We start from the raw sequence: 23,591 nt of genomic DNA on the forward strand, positions 1-23,591 counted from the left end.
CCCTTACAAGGGGAGATAATGAAGAAAAGACAAAAAAAAATGTTGGGGTCATTAAACAAACTTCTTCTCAAGAACGACTGGGGCAAAAAAGCTCAATCTTACGTGGAAGCATTCTGAAGAAGTGGAGATTCTTAATCCCTCAAATGATGACCCCCGGAGCTATGGCGAGGCCACAATAGGTATTCCAAGTTTAACACTGAAATATATCGGAAAAATCTTCTCAAGAATCACTGCGTCTGAAAAGCTGAAACGTATGTAGAAGCATCGTTGGGTAGTGTAGATATTTTTTTCAAATAATGACCCCCGAGGCCATGTCGGGGCAACAATAGGCAGTCCAAGTTTTACACTGTAATATATAGAAAAAATCTCTTCTTAAGAATCACTGGGTTAGAAAAGCTGAAAATTACGTGGAAGCATCCTTCCAATGGGTAGTGTAGATTATAAATTGTTTATTACCACATGAGTCTCAGTGACCCATCTGTTTCACATTTGGATATTTCACTTGGAAAAGAAGTTAATCGTAATCTAATAACCAAGCTCTATTATATTCGTGATGAGTTTACTTTTTCAATCAGCAACTTTCTTTACTTATACAGCAAGATACCTTCATCACCTACGTGTATACAAAGTTTATATATCACAGTTTATTCCATACGCAAGAGCATGCTCTACGTATGAACAATTTTTAAAACGAGGTAAATTATTGACAGACAAGTTTATGAAACAAGTATTTCAGCAGTTTTGTTTGAAGTCATCATTTCGGAAGTTCTATGGTCGATACAATGACCTTGTCAACAATACAATTTAGCATTGGTTCAAAGTTAATTATCTATTCACTGGGTTGACGACGGATTTTTCCGTTAGTTTCCGACCATGTCAAGGAGCATACGGCGGATATGACCATTCGGCAGGGGATGCTCATTCCTCCATCGCACCTGATCCCACCTCTGATGTTTTGGAGGTCTGTTTTTGCTCTGCTCCCATTTTGTATTGTTTTATGGACTTTCAATCTTTAATACTGTTCGTTATCTCCACACTAGAGAGGAATCTAGATTCAATCTGTTAAGATTAGATGGTGTTCCCGCGTCAACCGCGGAGAAGTGAACATTTCGTATATGCATGCGTGCGGGAATAAGGACAGTTTGGAAGAAGGGTTCTATCATTGCTTAGGCAGAGAGATCTTTGCATGCGAAAACAAATATTGTACCAAGCCTTCAGAACCTAAACGTTTTGAGGTATCAGAATCCTTTACTCCAGCCAGTAACCATACCTCACAGCAAGTCGTGGAATGATTCTTATGCAGGGTAATGCAACTCCACATATACATCATCACAACATCAGGGTACTTAACTGGCCCCCATGTAGTGCCGATCTGAGCATGTATGGGACGATATCCTAGCAAGTTGAAATGAAATGCTATAGAAAGAGAAGGTGATAAATTTTCATGTGGGTATTTAGAAATTTTGACCGATATATTTCATTCACACATATTCATTATCTGAATTATGTCCCTCTGCGGGTCAGTTTACGGTCAACAAGTACAATTAACTCTGCCAAATGAAATCTTAAATAAAATATATTGTCTATATATTTGTTGCCTTCTACCAATTCAGTACAGAAATGTACAAAATTGTATCAAATATTTACGATTTGTACAAAGGATCCAACGAGACTGTCGTGTTGAGAAACTATTGTACTCTGGTTCAAGGTTATGGGCCGTTAAAAAAGAACCCATTATCTGATAAAATATTCTAAGAGATACCTTTTATTTTAACAAATGTTTGCGACGTCATTTAAGTTCTTTTTTAACTTCTACTGTTCATTGAGTTTTTCGTGGTAATTCAGTGTCTTATACCAGTGCACTCTGTATAAAGAGTTGCCCTACGAATAAAAGAAACGTTCAATTTACACAAAATCTTCCTTTTTTCTTTCATCTTCACTAACGTTTGAAAAGTAGATCACTCTTGCAGAATTTAATCCCATTTCCTTAGGTTTATTTGAATATGTAACTATATATATATATTAAATTAACAGTGTATAAATATATCTTTTTTTATTTCAAAGTAGAGGATATACGCCATGCAGTTTTGGCAACTGTTGCATCTTCTTGTTAAAGTGTGTGTTGAGACCTCTGTAAAGTATATTCCTTTAATTTGTGCAAAGCGGTACATGATGCATGTGCATTTAAAAGCTATTTCACCATCTTAGATCAAAAATGAAAACGTATATGCATGCAAAATAAAATTAAATCAACAAACCTCAAAGAGAAAATTATATTATTCACAATATTGTAAGACGTCTCCATGTACAATGGTTAAAAACATTTCAATAAATCAAAAATACTGTATGTATTGTCGACTAATCGAAAATAACAGAAAAAAAGCTTCAAACAACAAAGACAGCTAAGTTCCAAGTATCGATAGGCGGCTCAAAGGATCGCTCCTGGATTGGACAGTTTTCTCAGTCGCATGCGGCGGTTAGTTGTTAATCAGGTATATACATACTGACGAAGTGTTCGATCTACTGAAGTGCAGAAAATCGGAACAATTTCAAAGAACTGCAAAAATCATTTTACGGAATTTGATTCTCGGAGAGGAAGAAAGAAATACGCTACTAATTATACACCGAGCTTGTTAAGAAAGGGTTCATATTTTATCTTCTGTGATTCTTCTGTCTCATTTAGTCTTACAAGGATTTAACGGCTGTATTGAAGGAGTATTTCCGATTAATTTTTAAAAGATTTGCTTTAAGTGGTAAAAAAAAAAATCACTCAAAAATGAAGGAAAATTCTGATGCATACCACATTAAAACAACATAGGAACATTGATTAGATCTCCCAAGATTATATGTTATTTTCACAAATACCTGTCGGAATATGAACTTTACAAATGATCTAGCTTTAAGCAGTGCAAGCAGTATGATCGATTTTAGAAACCTTTCCTCTTGGAATAATAGCCTAGAGGAGATGACCACTTATTTTCAAAATGGAAGTTTAAACAATCGACCACCTGTGAGGAAATGGTCCCCTCCGCCATTGACTATCACGGGTTATATTGTTATTCCGTTGTACATTTTGATATTTTGTGTCGCCGTGGTTGGAAATGTTCTTGTCATTTTAACCTTGATTCAGAACAAACGAATGCGAACAGTGACCAATGTCCTCCTTCTGAATTTGGCCATCAGTGATTTACTGTTGGCGGTGTTTTGCATGCCATTCTCCGTTATACCCATGCTTTTGCAAAACTTCATTTTTGGCGAACCAGTTTGCTTAATGATCGGGTATTTACAAGGTAAGTTATACTTGATTATTTATAGGTATGCATAAATATATAGTTATTTATCTGCAATTGAGCGTTCTTATCAAAGCACACTCTCAAAAATTGAAATTTTTAAAAATGATCCACGTATTATCATCATCTCAATTTTATTGAATGACTCAAAGAATGTAAATATATGATATTCTATCTACTGTGTCTCAAGCAATTTCGGAAACGGGAAAACTTTCCCTATTGTAAACAAGACTCAACATAATTTGTTTCCACTGCAGAGAATATATCATAATGTCCAAAATCGTGGCTCGACAATGAATTTGCGTTGTAGAAAGTAATAAAGTATGCATATGAAAAAATTAAACAAGGAAAGCACGATCATCTGGCGATAGTTAAGACTGTTGCTTTATCAATGTTCTCCGCAGGATTAGAAAATGTTCCATTTGAAGAAAATGATCGCATGAAATAAATGCTGTAAATTTTCGTAGACCTGTGTTCACTGTGAATGTATATTCATTATGAAAATAATGTGCAAATGTTAAGGGGAAGAACAATGAGACTGTAAAAAAAAAACTCCTTTCTAAGAACATATGAAAAACGGTAGCAACACAGCCTATTCTCTTAATTAAAAGAACATGCAAAAAAAGGTCATTATCAAGTCTAGACGAATAAATCTTCAAAAGAACTATTTTTTTCTTTTATTAAAATCATAACAAACAGGTCACAAGCATATCACATTCAAAAGAAAAAAAATGTGTATTATGAATATAAAATTGGTTAAATATGATTAAAAAAAATAAGAAGTATCAAAATCACATTATTTTTTTTCAACTATAATAGTAAAAAATTATTTTTAAAGCATAGTTTTTGTTGTGTAAAGGGGGTACCCTAATCGAACCTCATGAATTCTCACAATTTTTCTAGCCCCCAGGAATGGCATACATTTTTATATTGGAATTTCATGGTGTTCTGCGATAAAACACCAGAGCGCTCAGTCCGCTGTCATTAAATTCGCGTTATATGCATAATTTTATTAGACGGATCAAGTCAAAAAAGATTGTGATTTATGGAAGTATTACGAAAAAAAGTTCTGTATATCTAGCCATCTGGCAACTGATTTTTTAGAATAGACTTTCTCTGGCTTTTTGTTCATCCTTATCATTATTAAACTTTTGTTTTCAATGCGATATAGGTGGCACGATTTTAGAAACAAATTACGTCAAAAGATCTTTAGATAAGTTCTTGATTTAAAACACGTGGCTTGTTTCATAGTTTAATACGATATAAATTATTACTGAACCAAATTGAAGATATTATAATCAGTAAATATTGAAATTTAATGATAAAAAGTTACGCGAAAATTATGTGTGGCGAGAAAGGTTCAATTTTCATCACGGAACTAGATATTACATGTAAGTTGTCTCCTCTATCAACTGTGCATACAGTTACTATAACGTTCAATCAAGAATGTGACAGATACCAGCTGGTACTTTTAGATATAGGGTTTTTCTGTTGACGCCAGCTATATGCATAACTTAATGGTTATTCTTCCGAAATTAGAAACGTACCATGGAATTGTGCCAGTGCACTGAGGAACATCGTGTCAGTTCCCGTGACACAAAAGATTTTTAAGGTCAAAGCAATAGTCTGAAGAACGTAGATTTTAAAATTACGAACTTTCCTATGATGAAAAAAATATTTTAAAGACTGCAGAAAAGGAGTATCTTAAAAATGAACTCTTCGTCAATAAACCCACAATTACTTTCTTAATCAAATATTTAATTCAACTTGCTAACAAGTGCGAGTCAAATGTCTAGGCATTAGTAAATGGTATTATACATGCTTTATTTTGTAGTGGTTTCCCGCACATTTTTACCGTACTTTCATATTCTTTAGAATAAAATTAGATACACATGTTCCTATCTCCGCTCCCTATTAACTTGTAAAGTACATATTTTATCATGAAAATCATTTTAAAACCTCTTTCGCAGAATTTGAATGCCCTCTTCCTTCCCCCAAACCCAGGTGGCAGTACAAAATTTACAACAAAGGAACTTGTCAAGTTGTAATTTTGCATAAACTGCCACCCGGAAAATCCAAAATTTCAGTACGACATGACAAATAACAGACTTTGTATGACAACAAGAGGCCCACGGGCCTTATAGGTCACCCGAGTATTGCGTAACAACTTTCAAACAATTAAATTTGGTTCGTGTTTTAAACCAGAGGCCATGAAATTCACAATTCACAATTTTGAAAGAGGCACCATTGCTAATCATAATTAAAAATACTCTACCTACTCAATACCCAGAGGTAGATCAGAGTTACAAAGAGAAAATGTTCTTCCACTTTATAACCAGTTGTGCACCTCACCCCAAAAGAACCACTGACCCTGGGGCCACATATTTCAAAATTTTGCAAATTTTATCATAAAATGGTTGATTAATACCAAAGAGCAGGTTTCAAAGCATTAATTTATTTTCAGACTATGTACCCCCCCCCTCCCTCTCGGGGCATAAAAAAAACCATTTTTGCTATATGCACCTTTCTTCATCATAAATATATATACTTGGATCATTGGCATAAAATTCCCAATTTTGGAAAAGGCACTCTTGCTTTTCATTTCTATATGCTTAGTTTATTTAATACTCATATGCAGAGAAGAAGATTTTCAAAGAATAAATGCATTTTCACTATATAATCTATGCAGCCCCGCACTAACACCAGAACCCCTGACCCTGGGGCCATAAATTTCACAATTTCGGATAAGGCACTCTTGTTCATCGTAACTATGTGCTTAGTTAGTTAGTTTATATAATACCCAGAAGCAGAGAAGAAGATTTTCAAAGAATAAATGCATTTTCGCTATATAATCTATAGAGTCCCGCCCTAACACAAGAACCCCTGACCCTGGGGCCATAAAATTCACAAATCTGGAAGAGGCACTCTTGCTCATCATAACTATGTACTCAGTTAGTTTATTTAATACCCAGAAGCAGAGAAGAAGATTTTCAAAGAATAAATGCATTTTCACTATATAATCTATAGAGCCCCGCCCTAACACCAGAACCCCTGACCCTGGGGCCATAAAATTCAAAAATCTGGAAGAGGCACTCTTGCTCATCATAACTATGTACTTAGATAGTTTATTTGATACCCAGGAGCAGAGAAGAAGATTTTCAAAGAAATAATGCATTTTCACTATATAATCTATATAGCCCCGCCCTAGCACTAGAACCCCTGACCCTGGGGCCATGAATTTCACAATTTTGGTAGAGGACTCAATGCTTATTACATTCATGCTAACAGTTTGCTTGATGTCCAGGAGTAAAGAAGAAGATTTTTAAAGATTGCAATAATTTTAGTGGTTTTGGCCCAACCCCTCAGGCCCCAGGGGGGCGGGGACCATGAAATTCACAATTTTTGTTTCCCTTCACCCATAAATGCTGTATACCAAATTTGGCTGAAATTAGTTCAGTGGTTGCAGAGAAGAAGCTGAAAATGTTCAAATGTTAACACACGACGCACGACGACGCCGGACGAAAACGGATAGCAATAGGTCACCTGAGTTACTCAGGTGACCTAACAATGGACGTAACATTATGTTTAATTCATGACAGACAAACAGTTGTTGATGAGAAGGTAAACAATTCACTTAATCCCAGTTCATTTTATGTCAATTGATTAATACATTATGCGTTCCGACCACGAAAGAAATCACAAGAAATTCATTCTAGATAGCGTTCTTATACTAGAGGAAAAAGTAAATGTAGCCTTTCAATATTTTAGGGTTACTGTGTCTTTTCGGTGCGTTCGCTTGTGAGTCGAAAAGAATTCTCGAGTTTAATACTTTGTACAATCAGTTTCAAATAACAAGGCATGTGAGTCATTCAGGAAAAGTCCCTAGCTAGGCATTTGCCATTAACTAATTAGTACGATCACAACAGCGAGACTCGTAGGCTATTGTTGGACATATTCAAGTGCAAAATTTAACCCTCCGATCCGTTTCCTTGCGATTTCATTAGCGGTGAAGTCAACGGTAAAGGCGAAATTAAAACGTTCTGACTAGTTTGATTTCTACTGCCTCGGAGAGACGATGATTGCAATCTGTTCCTTTGATTAAAGATATTCGTTGGGTTAAGAGAGCTCTTGGTAGATTCCACTAAAATAACCACGCTAATTTGGGATATGCTTTCTAGCAGCGTAATATAGTAATACATATATATATTAAATGGACTTGACATTTTTGCTAGTTTTATTTTGACAAAATACTGCAAATGGGAATTGTCATTCAGGGATACGAAAAAAAATCCATACGTAAAAGAAAATTGAAAAGAGAAGTTCAAACGATCTGAAGTTAAATTATTATTAACGGCGAAGTGAAGGCTACAAAGATTAATTTACACCGTAGGTAAGATTAACGTAGAGAAGTATTAACTCAAGAAAATGTACTGACATTATTACCAAACGAAAATACTAGTACACTGGCAAAATATATTCTTGGTCACTATAGGAATTAAAAACGGATCGAACGTACATTTTATTTCACCACATACAGAACTCCAAAAATTTCTTTCCGAGTATACTTCAAAAGGAAGTTAGAAACCTGGTATTTTCAAGGATTTTGAATTGAAAAGAACAAATCTCAAGAATATGTCACAAACTACATAAACTTAAATACTTCCAATAATTGATAATTACTTTCCTGGAAAATTTATTATTTAAATTGCCAATTTTATAAAAATCTTGGATATTAAGTTAAAGGGTCATACTTATTCGTTTTTGTATTTGTTGATTTTTTTAAACGCCACTTTAAAGTAGTCTTGTCCGATCTATTCTGTAAAACAGCATACGACTAAAATAACCACGTTACATGTATACAGTGTATTTAGATGCCCGATTTATATCGTCTTCTAATTTCGATGAATACTAATGCTGATATTAACTGTTAAAAAATCTTTAATTCTAAAAGATTCATTTTTTTTGTTACAAAAGTCGACATGATTGATTGTTGTTCAACGTCCCTCTTGAGAATTTTTCACTCAGATGGAGACGCCACCACTTGTCGGTGGAGAGCTGAAAATGTCCTGTACTCGGCACTTACGGCCTTTGAGCTTTGAGGGGTCTTTTTCGTGCCAGCAACTACTGCGGCACGGGACCTCGGTTTATACGGTTTCATCCGAAGGACCGGTCTCCACGTCCCACAGTGGGTTCGAACTCGCTAACATCAACTCCTTCACGACTCTAGATCAGACGCTCTAACTACTGCGCCACGCAGGCGAATTAAAAGTCGACATGAAATCTGATAATTGGTTTCTGATTTAATGATTGTATAGTTGCCATCACTTAAAGCAAAAATTAAAGTTTTTTTTTCTCTCTTAACGTTACTCCATTTACAGATTTTCAACTTTGAGAATAAAACGTGGGAAACAGACTGCAATTAATTCAAATCCTTTGCCCCAACCCCACCCAACAATAAGTTCAGAAAAATATCAGATTATTTAGTACTGTAAAACTCAACACAAATTGATTCAGATGCGGGGTTAGTCCGAATCATCTGACGATTTCCATGTATTTTACAATATTTTGATATTATACACGTTTTCCTGGCACGTAAAATATCCAATCGTAAAAAGCCAAGACAATGTCAGATATTTCGGACTATCGCGGGGTAGTTGCGACTATTATCTTCCGCCCTTAAAAACTACAAACCAGTAAAGCTACAGTCCTCTTCAGATTTTTTTTTTACTATTATAGCTAGCTGTTGAAGTGTAACCCGAAGAACAGCTACACGTAAAAGGGGTTATAAATAAAACTCATTAAAGATAAATGTGTTAAACAAGTATGTCAATTACAAAAATTAATAACAAACAAATGAACTTTTAGATATCATTCTTTCAACAATTGTGGTAACTTGCACGCTGTAGGTGTCTTTCCGTTTACGAGTGGGCATCTGTGGTATAAATGTAATCTTGTGATTGTCGGGGGTTTGAAACAAATTCAATAAGTATTATTGTTACTCTGGGACACATCCTAAACTTACAGAATCTATAATAAGAAGCCAGATATTGGTTTTCTTTCAGAGTGCGAATGAAATTTCTCATCATATATTTCTCGCACGGTTAATATTGCATCTCGGATGAAGAAATTACGCAGATCATGATTTGTTCTATGACAGTTAAGGTCTGTGATTGGAGAAGATTGGGTGCTGTTTTACGAATCCTTACAATAGAGAAAGTTTTGATGCTATTGAATTTGGTAGGCTTGGTTTTATAGGCTTTATTCCTGAGTAATAAAATTTCTTGGATAGGAGACGCAATAGCATTTCTGTTGAAGATTCCTTCAAATTTAGGCTTCTTCAGGGGCAAATAGAATGAAAAGACATATACGAATTGTCGTAAGAAAGGGAAAAACGTGGTTAGCGCAGCTTAGCGGCTAACATCACCCGTTTAATCGTAAATAAAAATACCCAGGCACGTAGCAACATTTTCAAATGTGGTGGTGTGGGAGGGGGGACATGCCCTTCCGAAAATATTTTGAATAAAACATGACATGCTAAAGTTAGAAAAAAAAGAAATGGATATTGATAATTTTTAACAGAATTGGGGAATTTGCTAGTGCTCAACTTAATAGAAACATAAAAGGAGCTGCACCTAAATTTACCGCCGAAGATACAAGCCCCCCCCCCCCCCCCCCCCCCCAGTTTTCATCTTGATATCAGTTAAGTTAAAGGTTTAAGTTTGAAAGCTCTCTGATGAAATTGTACTTTACACAATTTCAAAAACTCCTGTATATTCCACAGATTTTTGGGTGCAATAACCTCATTTTAGAAATCTGTTCAGTACACTTTTAATCTCTTCTGACTTTCCTTTGTAACATAATATTTTAAACAAACCGTGATTTAAAAACAAAAACTTTTACATTTAAAATTTAATTTTCTTTTCATTTACCCACATTAAACAATGCCCCTAGGTAACCGAATTTTCTTTTATCTCAAATATTCTTCATTTTAAGAAATCATTTAGGATCATCCAAATATTGTTTAAAAGATTTACTGGGGTGTATTAAATTCTGGAGGATAAAGCACACTGCTGTGATATCGGTCGTTACAGACATAGGAATCACTGATTAAAAATAAGGCTTTCGCTGTATGATTTACGCCATCAAAATATTTGTCTGTTGTCGACTTTAAAGAAACTAGATTTTATATTAATTTTGAAACTTGATACCAAATTATATTGAAATATGTAACATTTCTAGCTTATGCGATAAATCAGAAATTAAGTTTATTGCATTTGTCGAAATATCTAATGAACAAAAACAAAATACAGCTCAAGCTTCTTGGCGATTAGACTGTCTTGAAAGATAATCGAACTTATTCCTAAAGCTTAATTTTTAAAGAATTGGTCATAGAGTGTTCTCGCTTTGGCAAATATATGTATTACACTGAATCAAACAAATAACATAATAAACCAGGGGGCTGAAAAGACAAGAGAAAAATGACGAGTTCTTTGGTACATAACTATGGCTGTGATCCTTTTTAAATTAAAATAAAAACGAATTATTTATCAGATGTCATAATACGACATTAAATGACGTGAGTGTTATAGAATAACAATTTTACCCTAGATTTGACTCTTATAAAAATATTGTGAAAATATCCTACTCATTATAAAAAAAAGTTTATTACTACATGCATATTCCTTCTACATTTCTACAACGAAAACTACAACCTAAATTAATTTACTTAAAAGAGTACATAGATTCTGCACAAGTTGACATACCCTCTGTATATATCAACTTTAAAAAGTGAACAGGCAACATTTAAGACGATCTTAATTTCAGGCGCACATGGCTGTTGTGGGTTAGTAGCAATAATAAAAATACTTGTAAAAATGAATTTTTATAAGGGACAGGTTTATCTCTCAAACCATGAAGTTGCTATTTCATATACATGTATTTATTTTCTTTTCTTATTTCTCGTCGAGAATAAATTAATATTTTTAAATATGAACCTGTAGTTCCCTCGTCAGTAGTTTTTTTTCCGGAATACTCCCCAATAATCATTTTCTCCAGCTAATCTTGCCCTAGTCCCTGAATTCATTCACATGACAAACGAAATTTTAAATGACAACACGTTATTCCTCTTCATATGGGGTCCTGTCCTTCCACTTAACCCTCTCACTATTTTTTGCATGTTCTCTAGTGATACTTTGTAACAAAATTGTTTGTCCCAGTGGATGTAAGAAATGAAAAAGTTGAATGATACTGAAGGATCGTCTCTCAAAAAAGCCCACGAGTGCCTCTGGCCTTAGCTAAAAAGAAAATATATAAGCTGTTTGGAACTGAACTCTTACAGATTAAATATTAATATTTAATTTTATATATTTTGTAGGGGTTTCTATTGCAGTGAGCTGCTTTACGTTAGTGGCCTTGTCATTGGAGCGCTATTTCGCCATTTGTAGACCTCTTAAGTCGCGATCATGGCAGACTCTCTCACACTCCTACAAAACAATCATTGTATGTTGGATATTAGCTTTAGCAGTCATAATGCCAGTCCCTATTCACATAAAGTATAGAAAGTACCCTCGATATGGTGCAGCAACTTGCCGGGAAGAATGGCCCGATGACGACCAGGAGATAGCATATAGCATTATACTGCCAATCCTGTTGTTGGCGATTCCTTTGATTATCATGAGCCTTGCCTATGGAATGATCAGCATTACACTATGGTCAGGAATAAAACTTGATGAAAAGAGTGAAAAAGGTATAATACCATGTAACTATATGTACAACAGCTTTAACAAAAATACAGTATTTTTTGCATACCTTACATTTTACAATCATTCGCACTTAAATTGTGTACATTTATTACAGAAGCCAGGAATGGAGGGGCCAAAACAGCTGATGAGGAGACATCTTCTTTTCTGCGAACGGACGATACTTCATCATCAAATGGTACCCCTATATTTGCCACTAAGATATTTAAAACTCGTGACACTTTGCGTCCCAATGGGAAATCGTGTCGAATAAATTTGCGTGGTGGTATTCGACAGACAAACGGGGATAAAAGTAGGGCATCGAAGAAACGGGTCATTAAGATGTTATTTGCACTAGTCTTTGAGTTTTTTCTATGTTTAACACCATTTTACATTATCCATACGTGGATCATAGTTCATCGACCTAGTGCCACGAAACACCTTTCTAAAGAATTTGTAATGTTCATAAATCTACTGGCATATGTGTCAACGTGTTGCAATCCTGTGACATATTGTTTTATGAACAGAAATTTCAGGCAGGGATTCGTGTCTGTTTTTCGATGTATTTACAAGAAGCGAATGAAAAGCGAAACGTCATTTTACGTTAATGGTGGATCGAGTATGTCAAGAACACATATGAGTCGGATTCCATCTTATGACAAAATGCAACAGGAAATGGGCGACATGTAAAACTTTATTACAAAAAAAGAGTGATAGAAGAACAGTCAATATGGATAAAAGACAACAAATGAATACTTTGACTGTGTGTCACTTGAGCTGACATAGATAAATTCTGTTCTGAAACCATTGACAAGCATTTATTATTGAACTGGTATGATTTAATTAAAACCATCAGCATCACTGTTATACACATATATGTACATGTATAATTTTATGTGATTTGTTTCTTCTGTGACATTCATGTATGACGCAAATTTCGTTCGACTCACTTTACATCCAGTGATTGGGTCCATCTTGAGCAAAGACGACACTTTTTTAATTTATATTGAACATACATTTGTTCTTTCAAGATTGTATTAAAAACCATGTTCAGATAATCTACAGACATACAAGTTGATGTTAGCGGAATTTCAACAAATTCATTTAAAGTCGGCATCTTGTTAATTCTATAGTCGTTATAACCTTGTTATAAAATATAACTTATAATCATGTTGCATTTTAGCTGATATTTTTCACACCAATTGTCAAGTCGTTGCTACTACACTGATTTTCACTGCAGAATGTTCCATCTACCTCATCAATACATAGGGCTCATGACGGGTGTGACAGGGATGCTTACTCGTCTTAGGCATCTGATCCCATCTCTTGAAATTCTGTGTTTATGCCCTTTTCAATTCAAGATTTGCATTGTTTATAGATTTTGGGGGGATTGATCACTGTTAGTTATCTGCACCTTTTTTAGCTCTACTGGTCAGAGACCAGAAGAGCTTATGCGATAGTAAGGTGTCCGTCGTCCGTCCGTCTGTCTGTCTGTCTGTCTGTAAACAATTTTTCAAAATGCTACTCCTCCTACAGTTTTGGTCTGATTTTAATATAACTTGGCACACAAGTAGACTACATTAAGATACATAAAATAGTGCATCGGTTTTTGATTTCGATGAACGGTGTTGCCATGGTTACTAAAAATAGAATTTTCTGTGAAATTCCTTTAAAATGCTACTCCTTCTACAGTTTTGGTCTGATTTCAATATAACTTAACACACAAGTAGACTACACTAAGATACATAAAATAGTGCATCAGTTTTTGATTTCGATGAACGGTGTTGCCATGGTTACTAAAAATAGAATTTTCTGTGAAATTCCTTTAAAACGCTACGCCTTCTACAGTCTTGGTCTGATTTCAATATTACTTGGCACATAAGTAGACTACACTAAGATACATAAAATAGTGCATTGGATTTTGATTTCGATGAACGGTGTTGCCATGGTTACTAAAAATAGAATTTTCTGTGAAATTCCTTTAAAATGCTACTCCTCCTACAATTTTGGTCTGATTTCAAAATATCTCGGCACACAAGTAGACTACACTAAGATACATAAAATATTGCATCGGTTGTTGATTTCGATGAATGGTGTTGCCATGGCTACTAAAAATAGAATTTTCTGTGAAATTCCTTTAAAATGCTACTCCTTCTATAGTTTTGGTCTGATGGCAATGGCTTCTTTTCTCATCCTCTGTTATAAGTTCAAACCAGTAGAGCTACAGTCTCGACAGAGACTTCTGGTTTCATTATAAATCATTTCAACATTTATTTGCTTGTATGAAATTCTTATAATTCCAAACTATACTGGATATTTTACTATTAAATATAAGTTGAATCTCAAATACCTTACGTTCCAAATAGATTTTAAATAATTTTCGATTGATTGGGTATTTTTTTTTTTTTTACTCTTGGTTGACTTATTTCAAATATTTTTTTAATTGTTTGCCAAGATATAAAAAAGCGTTATTGCATATTTCAACATATAGTACATGACTTCTATGAGACACAATTCTTAAAACATGTAACAAAAGACATGAAAAGTAGGATTAACAACTCAAATACTGCGATAAGGGTAGTAATACATCTGAAATCTATTTTATATCTTATCTCCTCTCTTAACATAAGTATGTTTTAAAGCTCAACGTTGCCCCAATAATATATATTGACCAAAACATCTCATTTTGCGCAGAAGTATTACACGAATTTATTTTCACGCAGTTAAATCGTAATTTTTTTTCTAGAGCATTAACCCCTTCAATGTTGAAAGTATTAAATTTATTTTCGCACAGATTTTTCATTTTCGGTTCGTATCTAAAATATTATTAGCTGAAGAGATTCAGGTAAGATATCAAATAGCTGATGGTTTTCGATAACCTTTAGAATTCAAATGATATCCGTAGTCATTATACAAATTTGGAGTTGGAAATCGGCGGCATTATCCAAGAAGAAAGTTCCAATTACAAACAGGATATTATTTTCGATTAGCATAAATTTTCTAATCCATCTAATAAAAAAAATAATCCCAGGATGCAAAGAAGATGCATGCCTAAAAATGATTGAGAGGAGGCTGGGAATCTGTATTAAGATGGATTAGTCCTGAGGATCAAATGTATACTAAAACTGCTTTAAACAAAATTTTTCCGATAGGCATTTCCTGTAACTATAGATTTCTTTGACTTCCAAGCTTCTGATAAATCTGAACAAAATCGGAACGATGAGCGTTTTATAGATAATCATCGAGACTTTTTGCTATCACCAAAGTGAAAAGAACACGAGAGAGCAAAGGCAACTAAATTGAATCTTAAAGATTGTATAGAAAATGTTAAATGTCAAAGCAACGATAAGATTTGACACATATCTTAACATCAGTTTAGCCTAGAACACGTTTGAAAGCGATCCATCTTCTCTTGATGTTAATTTATCGAGTGTTTTATAGTTTTGTTCGACATTAACTATAAACTATGGCATACTCTAAAACCTGGCCTGGCCCCTTTGGCCTGGCCTGGCCTCTAAGTTGGCCTGGCCTCTATCTTGGCCTCTAATTTGGCTTCAAACCAAATTTTGGCCTGGCCTCAAAAGTTGGCCTGGCCTCAGATTTGGCCTCTGTAAAAATTTTTGGCCTCACTCAAAAATCAATTTCTTTTTCAGAATTTGATTGATTTCATTGATTTTTTATTGGTTTCATTTTTTCAAAGATTAAGCAGGTAAATAATATATTTCTGTTGATATGTAAATGCTAACATTAAAAATAATCGTGTACTACCACCAATTTGATTTATTTTATTGATTATCAATCGATCAGTGTACACTTATTTCATTTTATGATTTGATGACAGGTATTTTATACTGACACTACCTACACTCTTGCTTAATTATTTAGAAAAAAAGTATAAGAGTTTATTTTGTGTTTTCCAAATTGTGCACATTGAAAAAAAATATATAGTAATAATTCATGTCAAATGTCATTAATAGCTTTGAAAAATTCCCACTTGTTTAGTGATGAATCATCACCTTTCACACACTGTAGAGAGTTTTGTTACTGTTATGCCTGCATCATCTTAAATGTGACATATAAATACAGGCACTAAAGAATTTTAAAATAAATATACTACCATATACCAATGCAGATACCAAAATGTTTATATTATACTGATTTGATTACTCTGTTAAAAACTCACATGTACTTAAATCTAAGAACAGTTGGTATTTAAAAAACTAATATAAATAACATTGTCAGATAATTTATAACTTTCTGTTCCTGTGCGGTAACACTGTAATTGGATATCTAATGACAAAAAATTCTGCAGCATGGTTCTTGACAGGAGATAAGGTTGAAGTAAATCAGCAATGAAATGTATATGTGCATAGGCTGTTAAGCCATCCATGATTTGTAAAGAATTTCCTGCTACAACTTTCACTATCTACAATTATCAAAACAAAAGTTGAGTTTGATGATAGTTTATTAACATTTGTGCTGTAAAACAGTTGAATCCTATCAACCAGACCATTAGAACCCTATTATATAAAATGTGGCCAATTACTTGTATATCATAGTATTGACACTTTTTCTATCAGTTTGTAAAAGTAGTCCACGTTATCAACAAGATTTTTTTTATTCTGAATAAAGAGTTTATAAGACATGTAACAAGTGATACTTTAAATAGCAAATTAAAAATTCTTTTTAAGTCTTAGGTAATTACTACCCATCTGCATTTCTTTGCTGTCTTGATAATTTAAATCGATGTTTCAAAATGTTTTACTTTATAAAATCATCAATCCTACTATGAAAAGTCTTCAGAATTGCAACTGATCAATTGATAATCAATAAAATAAATCAGATTGGTGGTAGTGTATTATTATTTTAATGTTCACATCTACATATCAACAGAAATATATTATTTACCTGCTTAATCTTTGAAAAATTGAAACCAATAAAAAAATCAATGAAATCAATCAAATTCTGAAAAAGAAATTAATTCTTGAGTGAGGCCAAAATTGAGGCCAAATATTTTTACAGAGGCCAAATCTGAGGCCAGGCCAACTTTTGAGGCCAGGCCAAAAGTTGGTTTGAAGCCAAATTAGAGGCCAGGCCAACTTAGAGGCCAGGCCAGGCCAAAGGGGCCAGGCCAGGTTTTAGAGTATGCCATAAACTATACATATCACCCGTAAATAATGGTTGTAAACGTCAACCGTGTTGTAATGTATTCCAACATGTATTTCCGACCACATTTATTTTACATAAATAAAAACTTTCGAGGAAAAGTTCTTTTTATTACTGTCGTTTATTGCTTCCACGATGGAAATGGTTCCTTGTACTCACGTAAAAGTGATTGGTGATGTTATTTCGGGTTTCGTATGTCAGACAGATTGAATATGAAGATGAAATTTTCTTTGCTAAAACGAGAAATCAACAAGGCTTTAAATTAGCATTTACAGAAACAATATTCCTTCGAACGGAAATAAAGGATTGGCATTAAACACGATATTTATATACTTATTTACATATAGAGCAGCTTAATAAACTACACAGGCTTTACGACGAATGAGCTCGTTTCCCGGGCATTTGAATACAAATCATGCGTTCTCAAAACACATTGCAATCAAATTTTACTATGATCGTCTAAATATAACCAACTTTAAATACCGGTATTTAAATCTGCAGATATACAAGGTTAATACACTTTGAAAAAATTATGCATTTTGAATTTTTTTTTCCAAACAGCGTTAAAATTTGAACCAAGTTAATGCACATTCGAAAATTATTTAAGGAATGAATTTAATACGTACCCATTTTATACGGTATAAACTGGGTTGGGGCACTTTACGCTTTTATATAAACCGCGAAGCGGTTTATTAAAAAGCGTAAACTGTTCCAACCCAGCTTATACCGAAACAATGGGTAGCTATTAAATTCATTCCTTATAATTTAATTTTCATTCATTTAATGTAAGAAAAAAGATGATTGTTCTAACAAAATGACTTCAATTTGTACAAAATTTGAATGTAACGTCAGGCGGATTGATTTTTGACGCAAGTCATTGTGACGTAGGCAACCCATTTTATACGATATAAAGTAAATTTTTTATCCAATCAAATACAGCGTTACAACCAGAATTGAATTATTTATAATAATTAGATTCATGTAAATTGTAAGATTGATAAATAATTATTCAGTATTTAAATTAAGGAATGAATTTAATAGCTACCCATTTTATGCGGCATAAACTGGGTTGGGGCAGTTTACGCTTTATAAACCGCTTCAAAAAGCGTAAACTGTTCCAACCCAGTTTATACCGTATAAAGTGGGTAGCTATTAAATTCATTGCTTATAATTTAATTTTCATTCATTTGATGTAAGAAAAAAAGATGATTGTTCTAACAAAATGACTTCAGTTTGTACAAAATTTGAATGTGACGTCAGGCGGATTGATACGTTTTTGACGCAAGTCATTGTGACGTAGGCAATCCATTTTATACGATATAAATTTTTTATCCGATCAAATATTGCGTCACAACCAGAATTAAATTATTCATGGTTGGATAAATTTTCAGTGACGTCACTTCAGGACCTATGATGCAGATATTTCAAGATTTCTGGGTCTGTCTTGTTCCATAGGAGAAAAATTCTTGTAAATGTTATAAAGAGGAAATTGGTCTTGAAGAAATAATGGATGAATGATTGTTTTATGGCACAATTTCTCTTTATCCGGTCTACAAAGCGTTCGGTCGATAAGTGACATAACGTTTTTCCAAGGGAAAGGGAGTAATTATGATTTTTCTATACAAAAAAAATTCTCTCTCATGTACCTCTCAGTTATATCCATCTATCTACCTATTGTGAACTTCGGATGAGACATTATTTAACCGAAGTCCGATAACAGAGAAGTTGCTGGCACGAAAAATAACCCTCACTACTCAATGGCCCTGAGTGCCGAGTAAAGTTCATATTTTGTAGCTCTCCAACGGCAAGTCGATGCGACTGTAAGTATATGAGCGAACTATTCTCAAAATTCGTTGAAGCAACAAATATACAAAAACTACTGTGAACATATGAAACAACGAATTTGATAGTAAGAAAGAGAAACCTCAGTCGCATTGAAATTTTTAAATTGTGTCCAGTTATTAGCATACCTATTTTTATATTCATATGATGAAGGATATGGAGATAACGAACAGTATTCAATATCAAAATCCATAGAACAATACAAAATAGGAGCAGAGAAAACACGGACCTCTAAAACATCAGAGGTGGGATCAGGTCCATTGAGGAGTGAGCATCCCTGCTGACCGGTCACACCCGCTGTGTGCTCCTTAACATGATCAGGAAATAACGGAAAAATCCATTGTCAATTCAGTGTGTAAATAATGGACTAACAATTAGTATGAAAAACGTCAGTCAGCATTTGACTCAATGGTAAATTGTATTTGCTGACAAGGTCATTGTATCGACCATAGAACTTACGAAATGATGACTTTAAACGAGACTGCTGATATTCTTGTTTCATCAACTTGTTTGTCAATAATTTACCTCGTTTTAGAAATTGTTCATACGTAGAGCATGCTCTTGCATATCGAATCAACTGAGATATATATATATATAATATTGCAAATGACCAATGACCAGGTAAGTAAATTTACAAATTCCATTTTTATTTAAAAAGGATACAATGAAGGTTCATACTGGTGTATGAATTAAAGGGTTCAAATGCATTCTTGTCAAATGGATCCAGAATTTAAAAATGATAAGTAGAGGATTTATCAAAACACCCACTAAAAACAAGAATTCAAGCAAAGCAAGTCTTATTTGAGGTAAAAGAAGGGTTGGCTCTACATAAGGCTGCTAACAATATGGTTTTAGCTTCAGCTTTTTACAAAGAAGAGCTAATGGTAATGGGTCTTTGAATGCCACAAATTGCTCACCCCTTTCGTTCTCTTGAGGAAGAAAATGCTATAATTGCTGAAAACTTGTCAGAAATGGCCATGTGCTGATTGATTATTGCTATTTTACGCCGAGTCGGCAATATTTCAGCCAAATTTCGGCGGGGCTATGAGAGGTATGGGGCTTCAAAATTTTTTGACTAAAGAAAAATAATGGATAGAATTAAGAATAACAGACCTGGATACACATGATATTACAGTTATTTTGGCCAGACATGCCGAGAAATTAGAAAAAGAGACGGCTTCTTGAGGCTTCAAGGCAGTGACCAGTGAAATATGGCCAAGATGTTTAGGGATTACAGAACCTTTTTTATCGAAGAGGGATTTACTCGATCAAGGTCATATTATTGGAATATAAATTGACGAGACAGGGTTTACAATGGGAAGTAGACCGTGAGAAGTTATAGATCCAAATACATTTAGTCACTGTATACAAAGTGCTAATCGAAAATCTAGACTTGATTTGGATCACTTGCTATATTGATTTGGGTACTCTGATGCATTATGGGTAAAAAAGAAAATTCGGCAGGCAAAATATGGGTAAAAGTACCTTTAAGAAATTAAAAAACTTATTAAACCTTTATAGAATCAATGTAAATTTATTAGTGAAAAGTTTTAAGTTGAAACAAGTTAGAAATTCGATACCATTCTCATTTACTAAGTTATAATGGGATTTTCGCTCATTTTGCACTATTTCAATTGTTCTTAATTTTTTCATACTATATTCTGTTATAAAAGTTATTGTAACTTAGTTTTCGCCTCAATTCATCCACGAAACATCATCTGATTTCTATAAATTACGTTTTTTAGAGAAATTGGGCTATTCTTGGTTTGAGTGAATGCTATACTATGTTTGCAACATATTTTTGCGATGGCTATACTTTTTTCGGATCCTTTTTGTGATTTGCATGAAATTAAGATTTATTGTTTTTTGTTAGAATTTTTGCGATTTAAACAGTTTTGAAAAAGATATTAGCATCTATTATCACAAGAGAAACATTTATCAGTCGAAAGAAGTGAAACAGAAATAAATAAATATAGAATTTGATGAAATGTGCTATCAATGCTAATGTTTGTGCGATACTTGATTTGCGTTTTTTCACGATTGATACAGAAATGCTATGTTTGATTTGAGTGGAATACTTCTTGAAGAATGAAGCCGTATATAGGGGGACTATAACCAAAGACACTGTCTCAAGTTTATGTCATTAAATAACTTATTGATAAATACACGTAATATATTTTTACTTATGTTTTAAAGGTATGTAAAAAGGCAAAAAGGGGCTTCACAGACTAATCGTATTTTTCCAAAGCTCATGATAGGCGTAAGACTGAATGCGTTAACCACAACATGCTACGGTGTCTTCTTGTTGTTTGTGTGTCAGTTTTTTAAAAAGAAACTAATTTGTTGAGATAAATAATTAAGGTTTTTCAACCTATCATTTAATTTATCTTGGTTCGTTTTTTTGGCTTACTTCTCTCACCAAACTGTTAGACCTTTGTTTTTATACTTAATTTGATTACGAAATGTTCCATTCACTTGATTAATACATAGGGCTCAAAGCGTGTGTGACCGATCAACAAGGGATGCTTACTCCTCTAGGCACCCGTTCCAATCTCTGGATCTCTGGTATTCCCGGGGGGGGGGGGGGGTCCGTATTTATGTTTGTTTTGTTTGATAATTTTTGACATAAATCAATGCTCATTATCTTCACATTTTTTCATTTCAGATATATTCAACTTTTAGATAGAATGGGTTCAGACGCCATTAAAAAACACAATGCATTTACTAGAATACCTGATTCGTTCATATTCAAAAATACATCTTTATAGCTAAAATCGTTTAATATAAACGTACCCTTTTTTGACTTAATTAGTCTTAAAAACAATTTTCAATCAATATGCCTTTCAGAACAAAATATGAATCTAATATGTTGAAGATGACATTTCCGACAACAGAATTTTAGAAAAATCAGACTTTTCCGTCTTAGAGTGGGTGATTGTCCTCGCTTTGTACACTTTTTTCTCTCTTTTATAAATCTATGATAAATAGATTATAATGCAGCTTATGTAATATTTCACCTATTTTGACACTATCATCAGACATCAGAACTTAAAACTAAGAATCTGAAACAGAATCTATAAAGATAAAAGTGTAATTAAAATTTGGCATTATATCCCCATAGACAGATCAAGAAAAGCGGATAAAGGTTAGGGGATCAAGACCTGATTATTTTTTCAAATTCACTAAAATTTAAGAATATTAAAGTAACCATATCAAATAACTCCCCCTCCCTCCTTCCCAAGAAACGCAAACTCTTAACAGCCAGTCTACGATAAAAAAAATATAGTTACGGAAGTTCACTGATTTTCCGGGATATGTTATGATTTCTATAAAAAAAAATCCATGTATTTCTTTGAGAAATGCGGTAACCATTTGTTTTCTTTTTATTACATGAAATTTTTTTAAATATTTCATGCAATCTCTTCTTAACGCTTATTTGGCTGAATTGAAATTAGTAAATGAACGAAGCGTCATTAAGATTTGAAGTTGAATGCGTTTTAATTATTCATTAAATTATCAAATCATAACTTTGAATGCATACATATTCCACTAAATATTTACACAACCATGTGTATATCTAAAGTCTAAGAGTTGAATTACGTGTGACATGGTGAGCAACATGAAAATTTCTTAATTTGGTATGTTTTTGTTGATGAATTACTGTCGTAGGTTGATAGGAAAAATGAGAATATATATGGAAGAATGTAGCTTGTCCACCAATTAAACCGAACCCATCCCTAATCATAAAATAGGATTTTTTTGTTGAGATCTTTTAGTGTTATGGACAACAATGTAAACCCCTCCCGTTTCCCGAAGAAATTTTTGCTTGAGCAATCTTTTATTCTGGAATTAAAAAATTGAACTAAACATAAAAATGAACGAAATAAAAACGTCTTTACAGTTGCTTACATTAGAAATTAAAAAAGATACTGTCACGAAAGGTTCAAAATGTTATAGATAGGGGTATAATTTATTTTATTAAAAGAACAATAAGTAACTTCATGTGTCTGTGTGTTTGTACTCTCCTAAGTAACATACCAAGAGGCCACACTACTTTTTCTATAATTTATAAATACATATCTATCACACTCACCGATTGAGCATAAAATGTTCAAGGTGAGCATATGACATATGGACCTGTAGTCCTACGGACTGGGCCATTGTTGAAATGTAAGAGGAGTCTGGGGAAGAAAAAATTGTACAGTACTGCTGAAAATACAACGTAACGTCAATAAATTATTTTACTAATTGCACCAGGCCTAAATGCTATATGTATACTCGAAAAAGGTATAGCTGTCATGACAACAAAGATAGCTTTCTGGATTTTTTCTACGCAAACATAATATAGCTCTGGAAAAGTTGGGTAGGTGCATATTTGATGTAATTGCCAGGTTATTAAGAAGACTTTGTGGTCAAATTTGATAGCTTACGTTTGATAATGATTCTTATTAAACATTACAATAAATGTTTTATTGAAATAATGTCAACAGTCAATTGCAGAGTATGATTAGTCGAAAAATGGCCTTTTGATGCGTGAAAAACGCGTGCTACCGAT

General features: G+C 33.6%; 1 protein-coding gene across 1 annotated transcript; it reads left to right on the forward strand.

Moving 5' to 3' along the window:
• Positions 1-2,549: 2,549 nt before the first annotated feature.
• LOC134272158 (cholecystokinin receptor type A-like) lies at positions 2,550-13,199 on the forward strand. The gene is made up of 3 exons (XM_062754407.1): positions 2,550-3,290; positions 11,665-12,036; positions 12,147-13,199. Exons 1-3 carry the CDS (start codon positions 2,876-2,878, stop codon positions 12,716-12,718), a joined length of 1,359 nt encoding a protein of 452 aa, XP_062610391.1. The 5' UTR covers positions 2,550-2,875; the 3' UTR covers positions 12,719-13,199.
• Positions 13,200-23,591: the final 10,392 nt, after the last annotated feature.

The sequence above is a fragment of the Saccostrea cucullata genome, unplaced genomic scaffold, assembly GCF_032062105.1.
Source record: "Saccostrea cucullata isolate Sc308-1 unplaced genomic scaffold, CSIRO_AGI_Scuc_v1 ctg1732, whole genome shotgun sequence".
Lineage (NCBI taxonomy): Eukaryota > Metazoa > Mollusca > Bivalvia > Ostreida > Ostreidae > Saccostrea > Saccostrea cuccullata.

Coding starts and splice junctions, on each gene's coding strand:
- LOC134272158 (XM_062754407.1), top strand. CDS start 2,876: ATGAACTTTACAAATGATCTAGCTTTAAGCAGTGCAAGCAGTATGATC. Junction 3,291..11,664: donor AATGATCGGGTATTTACAAG/GTAAGTTATACT, acceptor TATATTTTGTAG/GGGTTTCTATTGCAGTGAGC. Junction 12,037..12,146: donor TGATGAAAAGAGTGAAAAAG/GTATAATACCAT, acceptor CATTTATTACAG/AAGCCAGGAATGGAGGGGCC.